Below are 27,496 nucleotides of genomic sequence, written 5' to 3'. Positions count from 1 at the left end.
GACACATCATAAAACATGAATTACCCTAGTGATTTTTTTTTTCTTTTTTGCACTTGTGGAAGAAGAATATGCCTACCATGGAGGTGTGACTGTATGTTAGACCACACACCCAACTTATTGCTGTTGAGTCATTTAAAAATCTCAAGAGGCATTATATTTTTTAATTTGGTATTTAATTAGGCCCTCTGAAAATAATGGATCTTATCTTGAAATTGTCATTAAGAGCAAGTTTTCTTGGATAATTCTCTAATGTTAAGTGTTTAGACTCTATGGATTCTGATTCTGGCTTCAGATCTGAGTTTCTCGGTTATTATCTGTGTGATGGTAGACCTATTATTCAACCTTTGTTGGTGTAAGTTTTCTCAGTAATGGAATTTACTTCATAGGCTTTGTTCTATTTTCTTAATTTTAACCCCCTAATGATTCTGTGAGATATCCTGTTTTATACTACTGCTGATTTTTTTTTTTTAATAAAGATTTCATTTGTTTGACAGAGAGAGAGAGAACACAAGTGGGGAGGGGCAGAGGGAGAGGGAAAAGCAGACTCCCCTCTGAGCAATGAGCCCAATGTAGACTAGATTCCAGGACCTTGAGATCATGACCTGAGCTCAAGGCAGATGCTTAATCTGACCTACCCTGATGGCTTTTGACTTTTATGTTCATATTTACCTTTTCTTATTAACTTAAAATCAATGATGATTTTATATTGCCTTGACCTTGTGTAAAATGAGAAATGCAGTATGATTTTCAACCCTGCTTATTACCTTTTCACATTCCAGTGCTCTACGATGCACTTTAACTATTTTTTAAACCTTATCTTTGCAGAGTAATTATTATTATTGAAGCATTGCTTTGCTTCATAACCTATTAAAAGCAATTATCCTTATCTCTAGAGGTATAACTGATTTTTTCTTTTCCTATAACAATTTGTACATAGTAATGGATAAGTAGGTACCTTTTTCTTTTCCATGGCCTTTTTGTATCAGGTTCCATAATATTACACTCCTCTGATTTCTTTTTCTAAAGTGTTTCTGCTCTTTCTCAGCCTCTTTACTTCTGTTATATCCCTAACTGCTGAAGGTTCCTAGGACACTGTCCTGTGTGATTCCTAAGAGTTCTCAGTTACTCTTGGGTTTTAAATACCCTGCACATGTGTGCTTGACTCATTTCCATACTCCAAACTCCCATGTACCACTGCTTATTTGATATTTTCTCTTGGATTCTCCCTAGCATCTCAGATTTAACCAAACTAGACTTTATAACTCCCAGTATCCAAAACCTGATTCTGGTGAATCGAACTTATTAGATAGTGACTATTTAATTTAATATTAATATTTAATATTTTAATTATTTAAAAAAACTGCTTTTTGTCTACAGTCTCTATTTTTCTAGTGAATATACTGAACATAGTGAACAAAACTCACTTTTGGCTAGTGCTTATTTGGGATACTTTTTTCAGTCACTTGACTTTTAGCTTCTTGTGTCCTTGTGTTTTAGAAGTGACTATAGAGCAGTGTTTAATTTATAATCCAACCTGAGAATCTCTGTGTTTCTATCAATGAGTTTAGTCATTTCCATTTATTGAAATTAGAAAAATAGTTGAAACAGGTGCTCCCACTTTTTTCTCTTGACTCCTGTCTGTTGTGCTTTTCTCATATTTTTTCTTACTGAGATTTTTATTTGGTTGCTTTGCATTTTTTCTCAATTACTCATTTTAACTTTCATCTTGAAATAATTTCAGATTTATAAAAATTTCAAAAAGAGTACAAAGCATTCCTGTACACCTTAGACTCAGAATCCCCAATATTAACATCTAATATCACCATAGTATCAAAATCAAGAATTAATTGATACAACACTATAAACTACAAATCTTACCAAATTTTGCTTTTTCTCCCACTGTTGACTTTTTCCTGGTCCAAAATCCAGTCTTGAAACACACATTGCCTATTGTTGGAACCACTTATTCGTCTCATTTAAACTGGGATATATCAACAGTATTTGTCTTTTATGACCTTTCCTTTTTGATAAATATTGGCCTGTTTTGTTATACAGTGTCTGTCATTTTCGGTTTATCTGATAAGCTTTCATGATTAAATTCAGGCTATGGATTTTTCACAAGAATATCACTGAAATAATGTATTCTTCTCAGTGCATCATATCCAGGGGTCACTTAAAGTATTTAGAAACCAAGATCTGGGCACGATGGGTTTTCCTTGCACCTGGTATGTCATTATTTGCAATTCCTTTCAGTAGATATTACTGGGAAATATACATGTTTTCATATACTTACTTCCAGATCTATATATGTGTGTTTATATATAATACATAATCTGTCTCAAATCAATTGAGTTCATACTGACATCTCTGTTTTTAATTCAACATTATGGATCTTAATAGCTTCTCCATTTTCTTATATATAATCCCTTTCTCCACCAGTGAAGAATCTTTCATTCTAAGCAGTAAATTTCCTTCCTGTTTTATCCCTGGAATATACCCATGTGTAATTCTAGAAATGCCAATCCATACCTCTGGGAATACACATTAGAATGAAAAACTATCTTCCAAAATTACTTAGTTTAATTATCTTCTTTGCCATCCTTTTTAGGTTGGTTATTATAACATGTTGGAGTTAATTTGATCTTGTTAATAATCCACTTTGGAAATCACCCTTCTGACTTAGTTGATTCTAATTGCTTATTTTTTTGAGTATGTAGAGCATTAGTGTGGTTCTAAATGTTACAACTGTGCAACAATTCTATTTAATTTGGAGTGTTATCTTACAGTCTTCTGCTTAACATTTCTTGGATGGAAGGTGGTTCATTAATCAAGGTAGTTAAATCCTTCTTTTGTGTAATAACTCTGCATGGATGTATTAAGTTCTCTCCTATTTGTCTGCTGTGGATTTGGCTAGTTTATAGGGGACCTAATTCAGTGCTACCCTCGCCTGTCAATATAGCAAAATCAACTTTCTTTTCATTTCTGTTATTTAATGGTGGAAGAAGGACTTTTGTGTCCTTTAACTTTTTCATTCTCTTTGATATTTCAGGAGCCTGTGTTTTCCCTTTTGCTTCTTTCCCCTTCACCACTTGGTTGACAGAGATGGCTTCTCTCTTCCTTTGTATGTTTTTCACCACCAGGAGAAGACGGCCACTTGGAATCCAGCATGATTTCAAGTCCCTTAAAACTGGTCATGCTGGTCAGATATGCACCTTTTCTTCCTATTTTCACAGTTAAGGCAGGCTTATTCTTTTTGGTGATAGTTTTATATCAGCTTTACATTCATCAGTAGCTCCCCTCTTCCTTCTAAGCTTTTGCAGACTACCTTTTGGCACCATAAGGCTTGTGACAAGGCACAGGAGTATGAGAAATTGCTCATTTACATTTTATGATTTTCTCTTTTTATTTTTTAACTTAAAGTTATTTTGAAGTTCAGAAGTTCTGTCTTCAAGTTACACTGAGGTGGTTGTATATGTGTGTGTGTTTCTGTGTATGTGTAGTTTTATTTGGTCTTCTCATTGTTCAGTTTTGTTTTTCTTATCAGCCTCTCTCTCTCTCTCATTCTCTCTTTCTCTTTCTCTTTTAAGGTATTGTGGGAGCTGCCTATAGCTTTAGCTGCCTGGAAGCCCTAACTCTTTCTTACTCTATTTTCTCTCAACTGATAAAGAACACATCCTATTATTAGACATTTGTAGGCATTCTGAAATGTACTTTGCGTATGTAAGTAAAAATCTAAACTGTGTATTTTTGGTATTTTTAAATTTTTTTTATTTTTAAACTTTTTAATAAACATATAATGTGTCTTTATCCCCAGGGGTACAGGTCTGTGACTTGCCAGGTTTACACATTTCACAGCACTCATCATAGCACATACCCTCCCCAATGTCCATATCCCCACCACTTCTCCCATCCCCACTCCTCCCAGCAACTCTTAGTCTATTTTTTGAGATTGAGTCTTTTATGGTTTGTCTCCCTCCCAATCCCATCTTGTTTCATTTATTCTTTTCTTACCCCCCAAACCCCCCATGTTGCATCTCCACTTGCTCATATCAGGGAGATCATATGATAGTTATCTTTCTCTGACTGACTCACTTTGCTAAGCATTATGCCCTCTAGTTCCATCCACATCATTGCAAATGGCAAGATTTCATTTCTTTTGATGGCTGCATAGTATTCCATTGTAGATATATACCACATCTTCTTTATCCATTCATCTGTTGATGGACATCTAGGTTCTTTCCATAGTTTGGCTATTGTGGACATTGCCGCTATAAACATTCGGGTGCACATGCCCCTTCGGAGCACCACATTTGTATCTTTAGCATATATACCCAGTAGTGCAATCGCTGGGTCATAGGGTAGCTCTATTTTCAGTTTTTTGAGGAACCTCCACACTGTTTTCCAGATTGGCTGCACCAGCTTGCATTCCCACCAGCAGTGTAGGAGGGTTTCCCTTTTCTCCACATCCTCGCCAGCATCTGTCATTTCTTGACTTGTTAATTTTAGCCATTCTGACTGGTGTGAGGTGATATCTCATTGTGGTTTTGATTTGTATTTCCCTGATGCCGAGAGATGTGGAGCATTTTTTCATGTGTCTGTTGGCCATCTGGATGCCTGCTTTGCAGAAATGTCCATTCATTTCCTCTGCCCATTTCTTGATTGGATTATTTGTTCTTTCGGTGTTGAGTTTGCTAAGCTCTTTATAGATTCTGGACACTAGTCCTTTATCTGATATGTCGTTTGCAGATATCTTCTCCCACTCTGTCAGTTGTCTTTTGGTTTTGTTAACTGTTTCCTTTGCAGTGCAAAAGCTTTTGATCTTGATGAAATCCCAATAGTTCATTTTTGCCCTTGCTTCTGTTGCCTTTGGCAATGTTCCTAGGAAGAAGTTGCTGCAGCTGAGGTCAAAGAGGTTGCTGCCTGTGTTCTCCTCAAGGATTTTGATGGATTCCTTTCTCACATTAAGGTCCTTCATTCATTTTGAGTCTATTTTCGTGTGTGGTTTAAGGAAGTGGTCCAATTTCATTTTTCTGCATGTGGCTGTCCAATTTTCCCAGTACCATTTGTTGAAGAGGCTGTCTTTTTTCCATTGGACATTCCTTCCTGCTTTGTTGAAGATAAAGATAAAACTCTAAGACCATAGAGTTAGGGTCTATTTCTGGGCTCTCTATTCTATTGCATTGATCTATGTGTCTGTTTTTTGTGCCAGTACCATGCTGTCTTGATGATGACAGCTTTGTAACAGAGCTTGAAGTCTGGAATTTAAACTGTGTATTTTAATTGCTCTCCCAACAATTTCATTGATCTTAGAACATTTTGGTCACTTACCTAACACTTTTTATGCTACTGTTCTTAACCACTATTTTTATCTTTACTGTCTATTTAAATGTTACAGTTGTTGATTTTCTGAACACACTGCTTTCAGATTTATTTACTTATTTTAAAGCTCTTCAATTTTCCAAAGCAGTCTACCCTATTTGACTTTACTTTTGAAATTACTTTTCTTCCACTTGAGATACATCCTTTACTGTCAGAATATTTTTAGGAATAAACTTATATGAAAGAGTTCATATTTTATCTTCATTCTTGATATGTAGTGTTTGTGGTAGGAAGTTAAAAAGTATTCTAGGTAAACAGTGTTTGTTTATTTGTTGGAGGGAGACTATTTGCTTTTTGTCTACAGCACTTTGCAAATACTTAATTGCATTCTTGCTTCCATTGTTGCTGTGAGGAAGACTGTAGTGAGTCTGATTGTTAGTCCTCTATCGGTCTATTCTGTCTAGCTGCTTTAAGATTGTCTCTTTATATTTAGGTTTCACAATTCATTTATTCATCTACTTGTTGAATTTCCTTTTTATGAACCTTGGAATTTACTGGGTTTCCTTTATGAATGAGTTCATGTATTCTGGAATGTGTTCTGGAAATTTTTTAGCAATAATTCTTATTTTTATTTTTCCCCATTGTCTCCATTCTCCCTTTCTGGAGTTCTGATTAAATATATATTGGGCATTGTTATCATATTTGTGAAATTCCACAACCTTCTTTTACACTTCCTATTTTTTTTCATTTCTGTTACGAATTTTGAGTCATTTCTCCTACTCTGCCTTCAGTTTCAATCATAGTCTTTTCAGTTATGTCTAATCTGTTTTCTGACCCATGCTTCCGGGTTTTTTGTTTGTTTAAATTCAGTAATAGTTTTCATTTGTAGAAGTTCCATTTCTTTTATATTTCAAATCTACATATTTGAGAATATAGTTCTGCTTTTTCGTTTTTGTGTTTCCCTCTTCATTTATTTGTTTTTTTTTTTCCCATAGTTTTAAGAATATTTTGTGCTTAAGAAGTTTAATGCTGGTTTTATTTTCATAATGAATTGGTCTTTTGTTTCCTTCATAACTTGTTATTATGAATATGTGTATGTGTTTGTCTGACTTAACTGACTACATACTACATAAAATAGACAAATGGGTGTCTGTTCACATCTTAATGTATAGCCTACTATCTGGTGTCAGGTAAATTTTTTTTTTTAAGATTTTATTTATTTATTTGACAGACAGATCATAAGTAGGCAGAGAGGCAGGCGGGGAGAAAGAGAGGAAGAAACAGGCTCCCTGCTGAGCAGAGATCCCAATTCGGGGCTCGATCCCAGGACCCTGAGATCATGACCTGAGCTGAAGGCAGAGGCTTAACCCACTAAGCCACCCAGGTGCCCCTGGTGTCAGGTAAATTCTTAAATAGTTGTTGAAAGGAGTCCCTATTCTCATTGCGTCATGGGTTAAGTAAGCTTTTTTTCCCCCTCATTTCATCATTAGAAGTTAAGTTTTTAAATACTTCCTGTTTAGAGAAAGTCTCCACTGATTGGTAATTTTTAGAGCCCTTGCATATCACAAATGTCTTCTTTTTTATTCTTCTAACACTTAGAATTCTAAGTTAACGATCTTTTCCTTAAATGCCATTTTCTTGTGGTACTTAGCATTTCACAAAAGGCCGTCCTTGCCTATTGGAAATAATCAGTATTCTCTGTGAAGGCTATTGAATTTTTATATTTAAATTCGAAGGTAATATGTGAATATGACTTCTTTGGGGATTGTCTCTAATTTTGCCTGGCACTTAATGATACCTCTGTCTATAATTTCTGACGTTAAATTCAATTAAGGGATTTTTTTTTCTGCATCATTATGACTTCTGCAATAGCTATTGTATTTTCTCCCCAGATTTCCTTTATATAATTTTTAAACTAATGCCTTGACTTTTCATGAACTATTTCAGTCCTTTATTCCTTTGAGTTCTAAACATTTTCAAGTTTGACTCCCACTAATTGAATTCAGCTTCATATAGAAGTAGGTTGTCCCCCACCTCCAGTGAGATTGCTAATTCAAAATACATTTATTTAATACCTACATGAAATCTCTTATGACAAAAAATTTTTCCAGCTTTGTTCCCAGGCCTATGACTGAAGAATCTTCTTGAATCTTACTGTTGTCCTCACTTAGTAGGGTTACTTCAGAGAGATTTAATTCCAGTGATTCCATATCCCCCTAGAATATTATTTTGTACATCTGATTTTTTTTCTTTCTCCTCACTGGGAAGAAGCTTTCTAGGCAACTCCTACCATTTATGATCTCCTCCATGAGACAGAACTCCACTCTGATGTAGGAGGGACTTTGCCAGTTTAGTTTTTTGGTAGTTAATACTGATAAAAAGAATACCAGTCTGGTCAGGATAGGACTCTATTTATAAATTGTGATTTAAAGTTTCTGTCTTGGGAGGTGGTTGAGTTTTTAATGTAATGGTAAACTTTCCACTTTACTGTGGAACTTGGATATTAAAATTTGGATACTAACTAATCACCCATTTAACCAATATTCAGGAGTCTAATGGTTATTAACTAGGTGTATTTTTCTTTTTAACTGCTCAAAACTATTCCAACAGTAATTCTCTCTCTCTTTCTCCTCTCTCATTCTCTTTCTCTCTCTCTCTTATACACACACGGCTACCACGAAAATATGTTTGCATTGACCCTATTTAAGTTTCTCCTGTATGAAATTTGTAATTAAAATTTTGAATATAAATTTTATGGGAAAAACTTAGTCTTTCTGCTTTAAAAGAATTATCAATATTTTTGTATTAGTAGTTTTTCTACCTAGACCATCCACTCAAGAACAAACTCTTCTGGATAATCTTTCTGCCCCTCCTGTCACCTTTCATGCATTATGGAAACAGTATCCATTCTTCACCATTCACACCTAGTATGTGTTGCTTTTCGCCTTATGCAGCCATCCTACCTCAGAATGTTCGCCTTGTCATCTGACTTTATCCCCTTGACTTGGTATATTAGTGTAAATTTATCTGTGTTCCTTACATCTAACTCCCAGACCAGTTATTCTTTCATAAAAGGGGGAATCATGTAGCGCAAAATTGTAGCTTTGACATCTTTCCAGTTTCTAAGTACAGATACAAGTTTTTTCTTATTTTTGTTTTTAGGAAGTTATTCCCATAAGGATATACCCTTTATCTAAATACTTTGATATTTTGTGGAGCCTGGGTGGCTCAATGGGTTAAAGCCTCTGCCTTTGGCTCAGGTCATGATCCCAGGGTGCTGGGATCGAGCCCCGAATCGGGCTCTCTGCTTAGTAGGGAGCCTGTTTCCTCCTCTCTCTCTCTGCCTGCCTCTCTGCCTACTTGTGATCTCTGTCTGTCATATAAGAAAAAGAAAAAAACTGATATTTCATAGATGTCTTAATAGTCATACACAAAGCCAGATCTTTAGAGAATTCATTAGCAATTTAACCCAGTTAGTATATATTGAGTACCTACTATGAATTAGTACTTTATTTGAGGTTATAATATAATTTGGGAGAGTTGCCTTTTACTATCTGCAGTTTAGCTAAGAGAATAAGACTTATACATATGGAAATCTAATAAAAATTTTAGTAAGGGATTGTGAGACAGATTATGATAATGTAAATTACTGATGTTCAGTAAAGCAGATACTAGTCATCACAGCCAGGTTTTCAGAAATAGATGTGAAGTAGAAAATTGCTAGGAAATCATTTTACTAAAGAAGGAATGACTGATGGTACCAGTATGGCTACAGAAATAGATTCTGTAGAGAAGTAAGAACTGTGGCTAGAAGGGTTAATTAGGTTGATTGTGGACAATCTTAAATGCTTAAGTGAAGAATGTGCTGAAAGAAACATGAGTTTGATCTAAGGGAAATGGTGTCCTAGTTGAGTTGAGAGCAGTACCCACAGGCCAAAAATGTAGCCAGTTAGGACATCCTAGAGGAATCAAGCTCCAGGATGATATGAACGTAGACTCGGAGCAGTTGGAGTGTGACTGGTGAGGGACATCACAATAGGAAGCTAGGAGGACTTGGTAACTGCTGGGAGGGTGTGTAGGATCAAAACATTTTGCTAACTAAAGGGATGTTGTAAACGAGACCACCTTTTCAACTTTATTAAGTTGTAGAATTGATTGTATGAATGATGTTATAAGAAAATAAAGTATGACAGTGTGACAAATCCCAGATCTAGAAATAATTGACACAATAATGAGCTGCTTGTTTCTCATGGTAGACAGCTGCTTTTTGGCTGCCCGTGTTTTATCCCCCGTACTCTGGCACTCAACACTACATGGTTTGGGTCTTTCTTATCTTTATTCTCTATTTCTATTCAGCAGAGTAACCATGCTGTGTCCCAGAGTTTTGGATCAATTACTTTTCTTTTCTTTTTTTTTTTTTAAGACTTTATTTATTTATTTGAGAGAGAGAGCAAGCATGTCTATGCATGCAAGCACTAGTGGGGGAAGGGCAGAGGTGGGGAAGCAGACTTCCCACTGGGCAGGGAGCCCCACATGGGGCTTATCCCAGGACCCACATCTTGTTTTTTTTTTTTTGTTTTGTTTTGTTTTTGTTTTTTTGTTCTTTTTTAAGATTTTTTTTTTTATAGTGAGTGAGTGAGTGAGAGAGAGAACATAGCAGAGGGTGGGGCAGAGGGAGAGGGAGAAGCAGACTCTCCACTGAGCATGGAGCCTGACCTGGGGCTCTGCCTCAGGACACTGGGATCATGACCTGAGCAGAAAGCAGATGCTTAACCGAGCCACCCAGGTGCCCCCCAGGACCCATACCTTGAGCTGAGCCAAAACCAAGACTTGGACGCTTAGCTGACTGTTCCACCCAAGGGCCCCTGACCAATTCCTTTTTCTTAGCTCTTTCTACAGATACGTATTGAGCACCTATAGTATGGCAAGGCATGGAGAATAGAGGAGACTGCTGTGTGAGAATCATGTTAATAAGGAAAGCCAGGTGCATTTTCATAGTATTGTATTACCGAGGTATTTAGGGGGTCATAGTTTAACTCAAATGAGAAGGAAGCAAACGCTTTTTATTTGGAGAGGACTGTTTTGTTTTTCTCACACTCTGCCAGTAATTGCTTTTTCCTGAAGTTTTGAATTTTATGCACACCAAACATTCATCTTCATCTCCACTAGGGGGCAGTGTTTTACTGTTAGATTTTTTTTTCCCCCCTTCTGTGTGAGAAAAAGGTATATGAATTTTTTGATTTGGTATTATCTTACAAATGTAATAAAAATGTTAAAAGATTTCTAAGTATAATTTAACATTTTTACATATCATATATTCTGTATTTTTGTATATTGTACATGCTTTCTATAAAGATATGTAGATATAAATGTATGTATGGATATAGATTGTGCTCTTTTATTTTTTTGGAAGCTTTTGACATTTTCTGGCGTTTAAAAAAATTTTTTATTAACATATAATGTATTAGACATTTTCTGGCATTTTGATAATTTTTGCATGAGTTCACCAAAATAAGGATTGATGGCAGAAGGATATTAATGTCAAAATGAGGGCAACCTGGATTTTGGACAGTTTTGTAACTCATGGAAACTGAATTAGACTTTAGGAATGGAAGTTGCTGAGACAATGTACTGTTTACCTTTCAAAAAGGACTGTGTAATCTCCTGAGACATCTAAAGCCTAAATATGTATATACATATATCTTAACTTTATAGTTTTCCTTTTAACAGAAGACATTGTGTTCTTTAGGAGTGATGTGTGTGGAGGATGAATATCTCTAAAAGATTTCCTTTCAGGTTGTCTATAAAGATTTGGACAGCAATGATGTCATAGCTTTTCCTGCTATTCTTTGAGAGCATATTCCACAAAATCCACATAAATTTGATCCTAACAGCATACTATAAATTTATGTCCCATTAATTCAAATACTGAGAGCTGTGTAGTACAGTAATATAAATAAATATATTAAAATAAGCCTTTTAACAAGTTCTTCAAGTTTATGTACACTGGGAATAGTTTTGCCCTAAGCTGTCCTTGAGAAAATGGAAGGGAGCATTTAGTGAGTAAGGAATTTTGAAGATGTAGGCATTATAGAAAATTGATGACTTATACACACTTCTGAGATGTAATTTCTCTGGAACTGCAGTCTTGTCCAAATAGTAATAGGTGATGGGAAGGTGGGAATGAAGAGCCACTATAAATTATGGAGGTTTTTCCTGTCATTCCCAATCTTCTATGAAAATAGTGACATCTCCTACTTGTCCTGATTTCCCAAATTTTGCCAATGGCTTAGAAGTCCCATGAGAATTTCTGCATCAAAACTCTAGGACTCCATTGAAGATGATAGACACATAAAACTGTCATAAGGAAACCTACTATCAACCGGAAAACAAAACAAGTCACATACAAAAAACACTGAAGTCCAGGATTCAGTTGACAAGACTTAATTACTCTGGAGTATATTTAGAATTACCTTATGTGTTTAAGAGAGAATATTAATTAGAGCTTTTGTAGTGTCTTTCATCTAAGCATAATATATGTCATCTTAATCTTGAAATGACAAGGGATAAAGAAATAGCCAAATTTGGTGTTTCTCGATAAAACCCATGTGAATTCCCATTCTAAGTAATTCAGTTTGAGGGTATAGAAAACTTAAAAGAGCTATTATATATTTATATTTCATCTCATGTTTTTCCCAATATTTAAAAAAATCTGACTATTGAGAAACTCTTCAGGATATGAATGAGCAATTGTTAATGTACTGAATAAAATTAAGTATAAACTTTTTGTTGTTTCCTTTAGCTTGACTTCCACAATGTTTTTCTTAACCTCTAAGTCAGCAGAAGAAAGCTAAGGCCTTGTGAATTATTAATATAATTCTTTCTTGGACCTTTTATTGAAGACTAAAAAATATGTTTTCTTTGCAGATTTTGAAGTTTTTTTTATGGAGATGATGTTTCCTGGAAATTTGGACAGTGTTCTGTATTATTGATTTTATGTGATAACAAATGAAATTTAGTTCCCAGGATTTAAACAGTCTTGAAACTAAATTTTAAAACAACTTATTTTTCTTATTAGAAGAATAAGTTATGTTCATTATGGAAATTTTGAGAGTAAAACACAGAGAAGAAATGAGAACAGCCATGAATCCATCATCCAAAAGTAACTCTTGTTGGGGCCCTCAGTGGCTCAGTCAGTTAAGTGTCTGCCTTCCGCTCAGGTCATGATCTCAGGGGTCCAGGGATTGAGTACCAAGTGGGGCTCCGTGCTCAGCAGGGAGCCGGCTTCTCCCTCTCCCTCTGCTTGAGCTCTTTTGTACTCTCTCTCAAATAAATACATAAAATCTTTAAAAAAATAATTCTTGTTAACATTTTGATATTTCCCCTCCTAGTATTTTAAGAAATCAGGCCCATCCGTTCTTTATTTCCTTTCTGACTGGCTTCTATTTTTTAAATACACTTGTAACCAAGAAAGAAATTGAATGCTGCATTTTTGAGCTGGAAGTTATGTTTTTATTGTTTTATGACAGGATAGAGTTAGTATTTTTTTTTATTTTTGCCCAGTTTTATTGGGAAGTAACTGATAAGAGTTAGCAATTTTTAAGATTTTTCTCAAAAATTTGACATAGCTGTGAATAGGATAATAGGAAACAAGGCATTATGATGAAGATCTTTTAGATTTAAGAGATAATGCAGACTAACTCATCTTGCCTCACTAAATAGCCTCCTTTTTTCCTTAAATTCAAGAAATGTATTCCTTTGAGTTTTATGTGTGATTATGTCAAAATTGGTGTGCTGCGTTTCAAGTTTATGCTCTTTATGGCTGGAGAGTAGAAATTAAAGTAAACCTGAAGCCTGGATATTGCTAGAGTTACAGATAGGAAATGAACTGTTGATAAATTTAATTTTAGTAGATTTATTTTGATATTTTTTGTGGGAATTTGGGTGCTCACTTTCCCTGCAATATCTTTGTGAGGTCTAGCCTATCACATTGTTACGCCACAATGAAAATCCGCCATGATTTCTTGTTCCCTCAATATCTCTTGTCCGTTCTGGACTTTGAAGTTTTTGCCTCCTCTTCTCATCTTCCCTACCTCCTTCAGGCGTCATTCCAGCATCACGTGGTCTTGCCACACTCTGGATTCCCTCATCCCTTTATGCTCAGCTGCAGCAATATTACCGCCTGGTTCTTTGAATATTTACATACATGATGTTGTATGTAATGGATTTTTTTCTAGAAATGGGGTTGACTTTTTTTTTATGCTTGTTATTTTTATGTAGTAAACACTCCCCAGGTGACATGGCTAATGAGAGAACCCATATGTGATTTTCTAAATGTCCCAAACAGGTGTTTTGATGGTGGCGGTGGGGTGTAGCAGTAGGTAAGAAAGCAATAGGAAGTGGAATGGTAATGTGGCCCTAAGTAGGAAGATGGTTATAGTGATAATTCACCATTTCTCTCTGTACTTCAGTTTGGATATATATGTATCTATTTTAACCTGTCCTCAGGCTCACTGATACTATTTTCTGCTCTGCCCATCTCATGTTAAACCAATCCATTATTAATTTCAAGTAGTATATTTTACAGTTGTAAATATTCTTTATTATAGATTCCCATGCAATGTTGAAAATAAGTCCATTTTTCATCAGTGTTTCCATCTCCTTCTCTTTTTTAACATATTAATCATAGTTATTTTGAAATCCTTGAATGCTAATCCAACATATGGATTACGTTTGGAAAAGATCCTATATACGGATGATTTTCTCTCAAGTTTTTTTTTTTTTCCTTTTTGCTGCTTCTTTACTCATCTAGTAAGATTTTATTATAAGCCATACTTGAGTAATAAAACTTTTTAAAGGCTCTAGCTTATTTTAGCTTCCTCCAAAGAATATTAAAAATTTGTTCTGGCAAACATTTCTATTATTGGGAGATTTACCTGATCTTCTGAGGCTGTTTAAACTTTGTTAGGGCAGGTTCAATTCCGTTTTGTCTTTATTCCCAGGCTGTAAGCATGACCTTTTCGAGCCGTCATCGAAAAGCCATGGATATTCACCAAAATCTCTTCATTCTCTCTGGACTCATATCTAACCTCCTTGTCCTCGGCACAGTGTGGCCTCTGAATCTTTGCCCAACTCCCCAGCTCTCCAGCAGCTCTTCTCTGCAGGGCCCCCTGAGTTCTTCCTGCAGAAGCCTGGCTTAGAAGCTGACCAAGGAAGGAAGGAACACTTAGCAGATTTTTAGGACTTCTCAGTAACTCTCCATGGTCAGGGACCTTATCAGCACAAATCCACGCCACCTAATAACTTAACAACTCTAAATTGTAATCTGTGTCTTTTCTACATGGAGAGGCTGTCATTCTCTTCTTTGGCTTTATTTCTCTTCTTTATAGTTTGGAAAAATTCTCTCAACAAGACAGCTGGGGTGAATGTTACGTAACAGGCTTTTCTTTCAAGGATTGCAGGCACTCGCAGGTTACTGTCCAAGAGCCGCAGCAGTGTCCCTACATATAGTAGATAATCAGATTGAACTGTTACGTGTGATGAGAGGATAAACGCAGCTACTGTGTCACGGGTGAAGTTCGTGCACACCACAAAAATAGTTCTCACAACCCTTGTGAATAGATGCTTACCTGGTCTCTGTGGTTTGTCTTGTCTGATTTAGTCCCCACAGAAAAGTGGTGAGGCAACAAATATTGTTAACGTGGTTTTAGCTGAAAAAAATAAAATGGAGAGCTGTGAGGCAACAAATATTGTTAACGTGGTTTTAGCTGAAAAAAATAAAATGGAGAGCTGTGAAACTTAAATAATTTGCTTGAAAATCGTCAAAACCTTTATTTGAATACCAACATTCTCATTCTAGAGTTGGTGCCCTTATCGATTGCATAATTTATGAAAGGAATAGTATAATTTAATTAAGGAATATACAAATGGGCTGGCGCATGTAAAATAACTTTGTAACTCAAGTTTTGCAATTCTGGCACAGAAACATCGTTAAAATCAAGAGAAATATTTTGAAATTGAGCATATACTTTTTGACAAATAATACACTTCATATTATTCCGGATAGCAGAGAGTTCTCATATGCCCTCTACCTATCTCCTTATTTTTGGCAACTAAAGTCCATAGTTCATTCAGATTTCCTTCGTTTTAGCTAATGTATATTTTTTATTCCAGGATGTTATATTACTTTTAGTTTGTCACGTCTCCTTATGTTCCTCTTGGCTGTAACAGTTTCTTAGACTTGTTTTTGATGAACTTCACAATTTTGAGGAGGATTGTTCAGATATATTGTAAGATGCCCTTCTTTTGAAATGTGTGTAATATTTTCCTCCTGATTAGATTGGGGTTATGGGTTTTGGGGAGGAAGACCACAGTAGTCAATGCCATTTTCATTACATCGTATCAAGAACATGTACTGTAAAAATTTTTCAATATTCATGTTGACCTGGCTTTCTTAATTTTAACATTGACATTTTTGTTATATCATATTTGGAATACACAAAGGAATATATTTATATATACGTATATATACATATACACATTTTTGTGCAGCTAATGATAAAACGATCAGCTATAACTCTCCCCCACCCTGTTCCCCCACCTCCTCAATTAAAAACACTGGTTTTCATATATACTGGCAGCAAGAAATGATTTTTTAAAGATCTGTTTGAATTTGCCTTAAAAAAAATTGAATTAGCAATGCTTTTATAGAGATAGTTTTGAGATGAGTTTGAACTCCATACATTTTGAACACCTCTTTGTACAAAATAGAATTTTCTGAATATAGGTGGTTCTCAACATCTTGCTTAATCACCTTTTGAATTTCTGCATTTTTCAGAAATAAAATGATTGAGCTTAGGCAGAAAGGGAAAATAGTGGAATAACATAGGTTCTTCTCACTGAATTAAACATCATTCCAAATGATGCCTATAGATATTGCAGAAATAAATTAACCTTTGAAAGAGCATTCTTAGGGGCGCCTGGGTGGCTCAATGGGTTAAAGCCTCTGCCTTCAGCTCAGGTCATGATCCCAGGGTCCTGGGATCAAGCCCCGCATCGGGCTCTCTGCTCAGCAGAGAGCCTGCTTCCCCCTTTCTCTCTGCCTACCTCTCTGCCTACATGTGTTCTCTGTCTGTCAAATAAATAAATAAATAAATAAATCTTTAAAAAAAAAAAGCATTCTTACATTCATTAGTGAAAGATATATAAGGTAGGGAGCTATCAAAATGAAAATAGAAGATTTGTTCTAAGATTTAGAAATACAATTTTTCTAGCCCTAGGATCTTAAAACAGATTTCCCCCTTCTTTGTGTGTTGCTCTGCTGCTTTCATTATGACAAGTATAAATTGGTTTCAAAGAGGCTATACAGATAGTCTTTTTCTGGGGCACCTGGCTGGCTCAATCAGATAGTCTTTTTCTGTTTATTTTTAAAGGATAAACTAATTTTCATCATCTGTTCTATGCTTCAATTTAATAAATGAGATGGGCATAGATATGTATTATAAACCCTGTGTTATTGTAATTAATCATTAAGAGTTACAGATTCATATTCAGAGTTCATTTATATTTTGTTCAGTTTAAGAATGTTCATTTATGTATTTATGAATGATATCTGCTCCTGTATAAGTGTATCACATTTTAAGCCCAAACATATTTGTCTTTAGAATGGTTTACGTGTGATTTAGGTCTTGTGATATTAAGGAAACCAGTATAACATTTGAAATCCAGTACTGCAAGATGCAAAGTAGCCACCATTCAATTCCTTGTGGGCTTTCCCCAGGTCTACGCCTTAGAACACAATCAGGGAAATTGATGGAAAAGTGTAGCTTAAGCAGAGGTGGTCTCTCATTACCGTCCTCATAGATGGCAAACCTATATGCCTCTGTGCTGGTGAAGGTGTAGTAGTGGAAATGTTTTGATAATATTCTTTGTACCATTGCCAGGCTTTCTGCCAAATATGCAAATAGGAGTAAGCAAAGTAACCCCAAAATGGTCAATGTTAAGAAACGTCTTAAACAGAAAGGGTGATGATATCTCTATCATAGCCTCCTTTGTTCTGAGTTCATTATAATTTATGGAGAGTGCTGCCATGTGGTGGGCATTGAACTAAGTGTTCTTTATTCAAAGACAAAATGAAAAATACTTTACATAAAGAAACTCATCATCTGGTGGAATAGATGGTCAACTAAAAAGACTATTAGAATTCAGTGTGCTGGAGGAATTAATAGCTATGGAAACAGAGAGTTGCCTCACCCAGCTGGCCTGCGGGCTGGGGTCCAGGTAGATTGCAACCAATGATAACTGAGTGGAACCACAAGGAATAACTAGGGTTAGCTAAGCTAGAAACGGTGTGAGATAGCTTTCCTGGCAAAGGGATTCGCTGGGGCAAAGGAATGGAAGTTTAGAAAAGTACCTTGTTTGGGCAATCTTTTTTTTTTTTTTTTTAAATTTTTTATTTTTTATAAACATATATTTTTATCCCCAGGGGTACAGGTCTGTGAATCACCAGGTTTACACACTTCACAGCACTCACCAAATCACATACCCTCCCCAATGTCCATAATCCCACCCCCTTCTCCCAAACCCCCTCCCCCCGGCAACCCTCAGTTTGTTTTGTGAGATTAAGAGTCACTTATGGTTTGTCTCCCTCCCAATCCCATCTTGTTTCATTTATTCTTCTTCTACCCACTTAAGCCTCCATGTTGCATCACCACTTCCTCATATCAGGGAGATCATATGATAGTTGTCTTTCTCTGCTTGACTTATTTCGCTAAGCATGATACGCTCTAGTTCCATCCATGTTGTTGCAAATGGCAAGATTTCATTTCTTTTGATGGCTGCATAGTATTCCATTGTGTATATATACCACATCTTCTTGATCCATTCATCTGTTGATGGACATCTAGGTTCTTTCCATAGTTTGGCTATTGTGGACATTGCTGCTATAAACATTCGGGTGCATGTGATCACTACATTTGTATCTTTAGGGTAAATACCCAATAGTGCAATTGCTGGGTCATAGGGCAGTTCTATTTTCAACATTTTGAGGAACCTCCATGCTGTTTTCCAGAGTGGCTGCACCAGCTTGCATTCCCACCAACAGTGTAGGAGGGTTCCCCTTTCTCCGCATCCTCGCCAGCATCTGTCATTTCCTGTCTTGTTGATTTTAGCCATTCTGACTGGTGTGAGGTGATATCTCATTGTGGTTTTGATTTGTATTTCCCTGATGCCGAGTGATATGGAGCACTTTTTCATGTGTCTGTTCGCCATCTGGATGTCTTCTTTGCAGAAATGTCTGTTCATGTCTTCTGCCCATTTCTTGATTGGATTATTTGTTCTTTCGGTGTTGAGTTTGCTAAGTTCTTTATAGATTCTGGACACTAGTCCTTTATCTGATATGTCGTTTGCAAATATCTTCTCCCATTCTGTCAGTTGTCTTTTGATTTTGTTAACTGTTTCCTTTGCTGTGCAAAAGCTTTTGATCTTGATGAAATCCCAGTAGTTCATTTTTTCCCTTGCTTCCCTTGCCTTTTGCGTTGTTCCTAGGAAGATGTTGCTTGTCTGGGCAATCTTAAGCAGTTCTGTGTGGCTTGGGGAACTGAGTGAATATAAGGGAATGACAGGAAGAGGTTTGAAAGATAAAAAGGTAGAGTTCTGACTTGATCCTGAAGTTCGGAGGTAGCCTTGAAAGGATTTTAGGCAGAGTAGTGATCAGATCTCTATGTTAAAATAAATATCCTGACTGCTGTGTGGGAAACAGAGCAGAAGAGGACATGACTTCAGAGAGACTGTTCACAAGATCATTCCTGTAATTTAGGATAGAGATGTTTTGCTGGCAGAACCAGTTTGAATGGAGTAAATGGATTCAAGAAATATTAAGAAGGTAGACGCAGTAGGTACTGGTGATACACCTAACACTAGGAAAGGCTGTGAAGGATGATGTGGGCATTTAGAAGTTGATTACCAGGTCCCTCTTTTTGAACCTAGCACAATTCACAACACAGAGACTCTAAAGATAATTAGCTCTGTTTTGACTTTCCCTTCCCCTTCATCCCTCTCAAGAAACTTAAACAGTTGGAATAAACATATATTCATAGGCAATATGATTTCACAGGCAAAACCACATTTTAGCAACTTGTGAGAAACTCATTTCACTAATGTGCCTGACCTTACTTCACAAACAACAAGCCTTTTTTATTTTTCCTCCCAGACTGGTGTTCACAGTTTATAACAAAGTCTCTTATTGGGGAACACTCAGAAAGATGAAGGAAAGGCTTGTATCATCGATGAAATATTCACACTTGTATAAAGAGCCAGAGTTGGTCAGATACAGGATTAAGGGAAAATCTTTTGTTTCATGCTGCTAGCATTTGAAAATGTGTCAGTGTTTTCCTGGTATCTTCAGGAGATATATTTTGTATATAATGAACAGTGCTTGTGAAAGCATTTCTCCTTTATTGGAGGGACCACATACATACTAGTGACTGGTCTGAGTTCCACAGAATGCCAAGTCCAGAGAGCAGGGGACCTTGAAAAGTGTCTCCCTGAACTCATAAAAACAGGAGGATAGTAGTTAAGAGAGGCTGATTGGGAAGATGTTGATCAAAGAGTGCAAACTTCCAGTTGTGAGGTGAATTAGTTATGGGATTATGTATAACATGGTGACTATAGTTAATATCATATACTTGAAAGTGGCTAAGAGAGTAGATCTTGAATGCTTTCACTACCCTCTCAATGGTATGTATGTATAAGGTGATGGATTAACGAATCTTTTTGTAGTAATCATTTCATAACATATAGGTATATCATAACATTACACTGTACACTTCACACTTACATGTTATGTGTTAATTATCTCTCTATAAAGCTGATGGGGAAAAAACCTAAAAATATTAAAAAAAAACCCTAAAACCCTAAAAATATATTAAAAGAGTAAAGAAACCGTTAAATTTAATGTGTGACATATTTTCTTTTTAAAATAATCATTGTTTAATCTTTTTTTATTTCCAGGATGAGCAGAAGCTACAAGCAAGTTTAAGGGAAGGAGCCACGATTATTACCACTTTAATCAAAGAAAGAAATTCTGGACTTGTTGGTCAACTACTGATAGCATGAAGAACACAGAGAAAATTACGTTGTGGGTTTTTAGAAACATTTACCTAGGCATCTCTGCCATTCTTCCCACCCTACTGCATATGGTAAAATGTTTAAGTTGTCCTTCATGTCTCACAATTTGTAGAATGTGATGTTTGGGTTATAGAAATGAATCTGTGTTTATATCTGTGGGGAAAAAACCACTTTTGTGCATGTCCAATATAAATTAATCAGAAAATATGCGAAGTAATAACCTTCACATAATCTTCTGCAAAGGCATGAAAAATCAAACAGAAAATGTGATGGGTGAGCTAATCCTCCTAGGAATGAAAATTTAGAAAACTTCAACTATAATCTTATTTCTGTGTTAACTAGCAAATCACAGTATCATAAAACTAGTAAAAAAAAATTTAGAATTATTTTTAATTCTAAAATTGTCCTCTTATCAGGTGATATTTTGACTTGTTTTCTGATTTTTGACACCTTAAAAAAATAAAGAGATAACAGGGAACTCTGGTTCAAGTATTTTCACTGTTGGGCTCATATAACTCTAGATCCATAAAGGAGATTTAGTTCCCTCCTGCTTTTCTGTTTTAAAATTGTGTGTTTTCCTCGGTTTATGAAAAATAATTTTGACTTATTTTAAAAAGTTTCTGATTTTTCTGATTATACTTAAAAGAAGACCAGAAATCTTCATAAAGGTGAAATTATTTTGGTCAGTCCCAAGTTAGTCTTTTCTGAAAGGTAGAGAGTCGTAAATTATTTTTGATACAGATACTGCTGTCTTTTTTTTTTAATTTTAATTTTTATTTAAGTAGGCTCCATGCCCAGCATGGAGCCCAATCCAGGACCCGAACCCACAACCCTGAGATCAAAACCTGAGCTAGATCAAGAGTAGGACTCTTAACCGACTAAGCCACCCAGGTACTCTGATCCTTTTAAAGTCTTTTAAAATCAAGTTCTTACTCTTTCAAATTTCCACTGGTATGTACATGTTAAAAGTGTAAATGATTTTCCCTTACATTAAATTTTGCAAAAAAATGTATATACTATCATTAGCAATAGCTTTTATTCTATTTTTACATTTATAAAATCACATTAGGACAGATTCCAAGGCTTAGGTTACTTGTGGAAACTATAAAAGTTGCATGAGGTGTTACCAGTTAAAAATAAACTGGAAGAATTTCTATGAAACCTCTTCTTAACATGTTGGATGATTTTCCCTGTTTTTATCTAGGACCTATATTAGTAGGAGAGTTTATATTTTACATTTAATAGTAGAATATAATGGATGTAAAGTAGTTTCTTCAGTTCATTCTCCTAAATGAAATGTTTTATTTCAGTGTAGCTTAGATCTAAATTCCTGGGCTTGCCACTTTTTTTTCTTTCTCTTTCTCTAGGGAGGATAAAAAATTATAAATGATTTAATTCAGAATTTTGATGGTGAAAATATGTGGGCAATATGTAGATTTCTGCCTAGAACATCTGTGTCATTGTTAAGGTAGTGGGCTGAGTGTGTTGTGAAAAGGTCCACCCCTACACCTTCTGAACTCTTCAGGTGAAACTGTTTTAAGAATTTGGAAGTGGTTATAAAGGCAAATAGGAAAATATTGTCAGGGATTTAAAGAGAAAGTGGTTTTGAGTATAAGGCAAAAACTGTGTCTGCTACACAGCAAAATTACTATATGGATTGAGTGCTGGTTAAGTTACCTTAAATTTCAAATTATTAATGGTTTGTTAAGCCAGACAAGAATTTATCTGGAAGCGATGACTAGTGACTTTACCCTAGGCAAAGGGAATATTTAGTATAATGAGATTTTAGGTAATAAAATATTAAATTATGACTGAAATAATCACTGTTGTCATCATCACCATTATCATAGCATTTGATTTTTTTCCTTACAGTTTACAAAGTGATTGTCAGCTTTGAAAATAAAGAAGTCTCCCCACATCCTTTATTGTGTAGGTGGAAATTGAGGTTCAGTGATCTTAACTACCTTGTTGAGAGCCATGTGACTGCCTAGTAACAAAAGGTAGAGATTAAACTTAGGACCAGTGAAAATAAGTTTGAAGCTCATCTCCCTGTTTAATTATGATGTTGGCAAAAGCCATCCAACTGAGAGGCTCTGGGAAGTAAGCCAGAGGCTCCTGATGAGCCTTGGAGGAATGGTCAAAGAAGGACAAACCATCCCAATGACCATAGGAAAGTTCTGAAGCTTGTGACTTTCCAGCCATCTTTCAAACATACAGAAATTTCAGGTAGGGGTGAAGGGAATGGAGAAAAATTTTGGCCGAGAGAGGGATAAACTCGTTCTTAGTGTTGAAGAGATCTAGAGACAACTTTGTGGTAAATTTCCATCACTGCTTCTTTCATGGGAACTGTCTATTTTCACTTTACTTTCTAAAATGTCTTTTAAAATAATGGTAAGTTATGCTTCAGCATTGCTCAAATTGTTTTCTACCTGTGCAAAATTTTGTGAATGACTATTTACTTTTGGAATGTTTGCTAATTAACTAAATGTAATTTAGTTAGACTTTTGTGGAATTTAACAGTGTGATCAGTGGTTTGGTTCATGACATATTGGTCAGAGGTACAGGATTTTGGTTGTTGTTGTTTTGTTGTTGTTGTTTTTTCATAAAACTGCTCAAGTTAAGAGAGAACTTGTTGCAAGTATATGAATTTGCAGGTAAGAATTAGACCCCTCTACTCTACCCAGAGCCGTTCTTACTGTGGTCACTTCAAACGTTTTACACTGGTTTAATGGGTAAACTCTTTTTTTAATGCTGGTTATCATTATCAAATTTTACTTAGTACATATAAATATAATGATCATTTTATAAATATCAATTGCAGTAGAATATTTTCTTATATTAAATCTGTAAATTCTATTTCCTTTTAAAGTTGAAGCTAATTAGGCCGAGGAAGAACAAATATTTGAATTAAAATGTTACATGTTACAGCTATTTTGATGAAGGGCGAACTTATTTTCAAAGTTTAATTAAAAAATAAACAGAATAAATGAAAAAATATACATGATTTTAGGATTTATTAGTATGGTTTAAAATTAGTGAATTAGAACCAGCTGTGTGGATAGTTTGGTCATTGTACCATTTATATATGTTCTTGTACATTTTTAGTTTCAAAATTGTAAAAGATGTATTCATTTTTTAAGTGAAAAATAACACACTATTAAAGATTCTCACTGTATTCTTTCCTAACACAAAATATTAGTGATTGATAACTAAATGCTAACTGGTATTTTAAAATCCAATGGCAACTATCATTGATATTTAGTGTGTGTGTGTGTGTATATATATATACATATATGTATATATATATATTTTATACTAACTCAATTACAATGAAATAAATATAACATGTAATCTCAAAAAAATGACAATGTGATGTTTATATTACAGATGGAATTTGAGATCAGATTTATTATTCTGTAGGATATATTAAAAATCTGCAAAATCAAAGTCTCATTTAGATTTTTTTTCTTCTTCCCCTCATATTTAGCTGTTTCCTAGCAGTTACAGTGGTCGTTAAGGATATAAAAGCTCTCTTCAGTCACAAGTGGAAAAGAGTGTTGTGATCACGTAACAATGTCTGCATGGGCATAGTGGATTGAATCCTGGTTCAGTAATGTTATTTCTCTCCACTCAGCTCCCATGGGAGGAATGTATGTGCAGTTGTTGACTTTGAGATTCCTCGTGTAACCTGCTCTGACCAGTAGGGTGAGGCCGAAGTGGCTGTGCATGACTGAGCTTAGCCTCAAGAGACCTTGCATGTCACTGCTTGCTTCTTTCCACTTTCCGCTTTGCCCCCACCTTGCGAGAAACATGTCCTACCCGGCCCGGTGTCTCCAAAAGGAAAACAAAAGCCCCAATCATTTGATCTCCAGCTATTAAATCAACCAACAGATGAAGAAGCCCACCTGAGATCAGCAGGGCTCCCTAGGCCAGTTGAGGTGACCTCCACCAGACAGGTGAGCTCAATAAATGCTCCTTGTTTTTTGCTAATATTGAGTTCTGAAACATTTTGGTGCATGCCAAGTGGAGTCAAGGAGAGAAGCCCTGTGTAGGTGCATGATGTATTTATCCTTTAGAGCCTAGGATGTATCCGGAGACGCCCATGTTGCTAAAGCAGAGTGCTTATGAGGAGAATTATTGGTCAGAGTTGTGATCCCAAAGTATGAGAAGGTTCTGAGGGTTACCTCCTTCCCTTCTCAATACTTAGGAAAAGAGAAAAATAGACCTGAATGTTTTAGAAAAATATACAAAAGAGTCTAAACTTTCTTAGGCCTAAGATGATTTTGAGTTCAAATACAGGTACTTAAAAAATAATAAAAGTAGCTAACATTTATTGAATGATTACTATTGTTCTAGAAACTGTTCTTCATGCTTTTCATGTACCTTTGTTTTTTCTTTGTAATAACTTTGTGTACTAGGTACTATACCATTCTCTATTTAAGAAAAAAAGAAACCAAAAAAGGAAAAAAAAAAAAAAAAGAAAGAAGGAAAGAAAGAAACCATATTCAGACTCACCCTAGCAGCAAGTGGGAGAAATGAGATTCAGTTAGGCTTATCTCACTTTAGAGCTTATATTCCTAAACACTGCACAATGCAATATTACAAAACATGCTATCCTAAGATCCCTTAAAAAATGACCCCTGAAGATGGGAATCTCAAATATCTTTTTTTTTTTTTCTTAAATAGCAAGAGAAAAAAAAAGGCTCCATCCCACTGTCTTTCATTGTTTCTGTAGTGTTCCTTTCCTTTGCCCATCACTACCCGCAACCCCCAAACATATTTTGAAACATCCCTGGATCTGTATAGGCCAGTAAAATCAACAAGGACTTGTAGCGACACACAGTTGCTCTCAGTGCCATCTCTGTAGGCTCTAAAGTTGTAAGAGTTCCCTCAGGCAGTGAATGATTAGACGTACTTGAGTAACAAAAGTGTAAGATGAAAAAGTAGAAGTAAGTACTTTCTTGACAAACCAGAGTTGTGTAGAGCCATTTGTGTCCCAGCAACACAAACCAACGTGAAAAGAGAAGTAGAAATCCATTCTTCATGTTAATGGGAGAAAGGAAATTCTAGAAAAATGCCTTGTCGTGACAAAAGTACAAAGCCTTCCCCTTCCATTAGACAGTCCAGAGCATATATCACAATTTTTGCTCAGTGGGAAGATTTGGGGGCGAATGCTGTCCAGTACAATGAGCTAGACCTGGAGAGCCAGATTGTTTTCTCTTACCATCTGAAATCCTGGAATCTTTGATTTTTTAAAAATGTCTTCACAGCTGAAATGCATGTAAATTCATTCTCTCCTTGGTTGAGGATGCTACCAGATAACCGGAGCAGTTGTTACAACATCTGGGTTTCTTTAGCAGCGCAGATAAAGCCTGACTTGGCAAATGCACTTCTTTCTCCCAGTTTAACCTTAATTAACCCTTGCAGGGTCTCTGTGAGGTAGGTCTGGATCAACCTTGTGACATGACAGTTGCAAAAAGGCACGTGCAGAGTTTAAGGAACACTCGATGGCCCAGCACACTGAAGGCCAACCTGGGTTTGGGAACGCAGAATTTCTGACTCTGTTGAGGACAGTTTCTCAGGGAATTAGATTATGACTAGGAACGGTTGTTCTTTACTTATGGTTTTAAAAAAAAAAATGTTATAACTCTACATCCAGAATTTTACCTGGATGCATTCCCTCATTTTCCATTTTGCAAAATTACAGTTGAGCCCAGAGGCAAAAACTTCACCAAGGCATTCCTAGTGATTTTTTGACCTGAGTGGAGACATGATTTGAGATTCCACAAAGAAGCCAATTTTGTAAGAATTTCCACTAGTCTGTAGACTGTAATAATTGGGTTATTTGGATAAGGTTTGGCAAAGCATCTTGAAGATTAACTGTCTGGAGTTTTGCCATTTTGGAGCTATCCATTTTGTTCTTTGTTCTACCTCATTATAAATTGGGCTATTGAAATTGGTTGGTTTGTTGGTATGTGAGGTTTTTCGTTTTTTTCCCCTTTCTTATTCTTTACATCTGCGCCCTTAATTTGGTTGAAGGCAAGCTCTTCAGTCTAAGTGGATAACAAAACATCCCTTTGCGGAGAAGGAAATGGATGATAAAATCTGCATGTTACTAATTTTTTCAATAGTTTGAAGGAATTTCTCTTCCATCCTGTCTGTGTTTTTAAGACCCTGTTAAATTCATAGTTCCTTTTTCTTTTCTTGTTTGAATAGGAAATCATTCTCTTTAATCCCCCCTGAGTGTTAAAAATGTATTATTGAACTGCCCAGTTCAGGAATTCAGTTCCCTGTTATACTGAATGGAGGTATGTATGACCTGATAGTAAAAGAATGCTATTCAAAGACATTTCCGCCTGTTTGTTTCTTGGATCAGTTACTGTTCACATAAAATCTGGAAAGAAGCCAAAATGTGTAAACAAATTAAGAATTTTGAGTATCCCAGTGGGAATATCCGTAAATTCTACCATGAATCAGGAATTGAAGATCGGTGCAATATGCTTTCATGAGACAGCCAGGACGAGCAGTTATAGACCACATATTCTTGGCTTTAACTTGGGAATCTTAATGGATATTAAAAGATTTGGGTTAATCATGGGGTTATGCATACCACTACTTTTCCCCAAATGTATGTATGTTGCCTAAATAGAATTCATTTTGGTTTCACTAACTTTTAGTTCCTTAATAGCAACAAACTTTCAACTCTGAGGCTACTGCTTGATATTATTTTAACACATAAAATATATAATATATGAATTATTTATCTTTATCACTAATAATTAGTAACGCTACTCTTCTGCATAGATCTGTGACTGTGGTGAATGGCAGTTTGATAGATTGGGGATTTTTCCTCTAGTGTTTTTTTGATATATTCTCTTCTTCCAACTATCTTTCTCAACATATGAATTGAAAATTGTGATTTCTTTATTTCCTTTGACCCAGAAATAAAACTTAAATGTAAAACTTCCTCTTAATTTTAGTTTCCTTTAAGCTGTTAAAAGTTTTATCACCATTATGATATCTTCATTAATTTCTTTGATATTCTGTGTAG

The 27,496-nt window shown here is 35.6% G+C and overlaps 1 protein-coding gene across 1 annotated transcript in view; it reads left to right on the top strand.

Annotated features, from left to right (window-relative positions):
- Positions 1 to 27,212, top strand: part of CRPPA (CDP-L-ribitol pyrophosphorylase A) — a 306,180-nt gene extending 278,968 nt beyond the window's left edge. The window contains exon 10 of the mRNA XM_004743402.3: positions 20,329 to 27,212. Within this exon, the coding sequence (XP_004743459.1) occupies positions 20,329 to 20,433 (105 nt within the window). The 3' untranslated portion in view covers positions 20,434 to 27,212. The remainder of the gene's footprint in view (positions 1 to 20,328) is intronic.
- The last annotated feature ends 284 nt before the right edge of the window (positions 27,213 to 27,496 follow it).

This window comes from Mustela putorius, unplaced genomic scaffold (assembly GCF_011764305.1).
Source record: "Mustela putorius furo isolate JIRA1106 unplaced genomic scaffold, ASM1176430v1.1 tig00003845_pilon_pilon_pilon, whole genome shotgun sequence".
Lineage (NCBI taxonomy): Eukaryota > Metazoa > Chordata > Mammalia > Carnivora > Mustelidae > Mustela > Mustela putorius.
The sequence above is the reverse complement of the archived record's forward strand: the minus strand, read 5'-3'. Positions and strand labels throughout refer to the sequence as shown.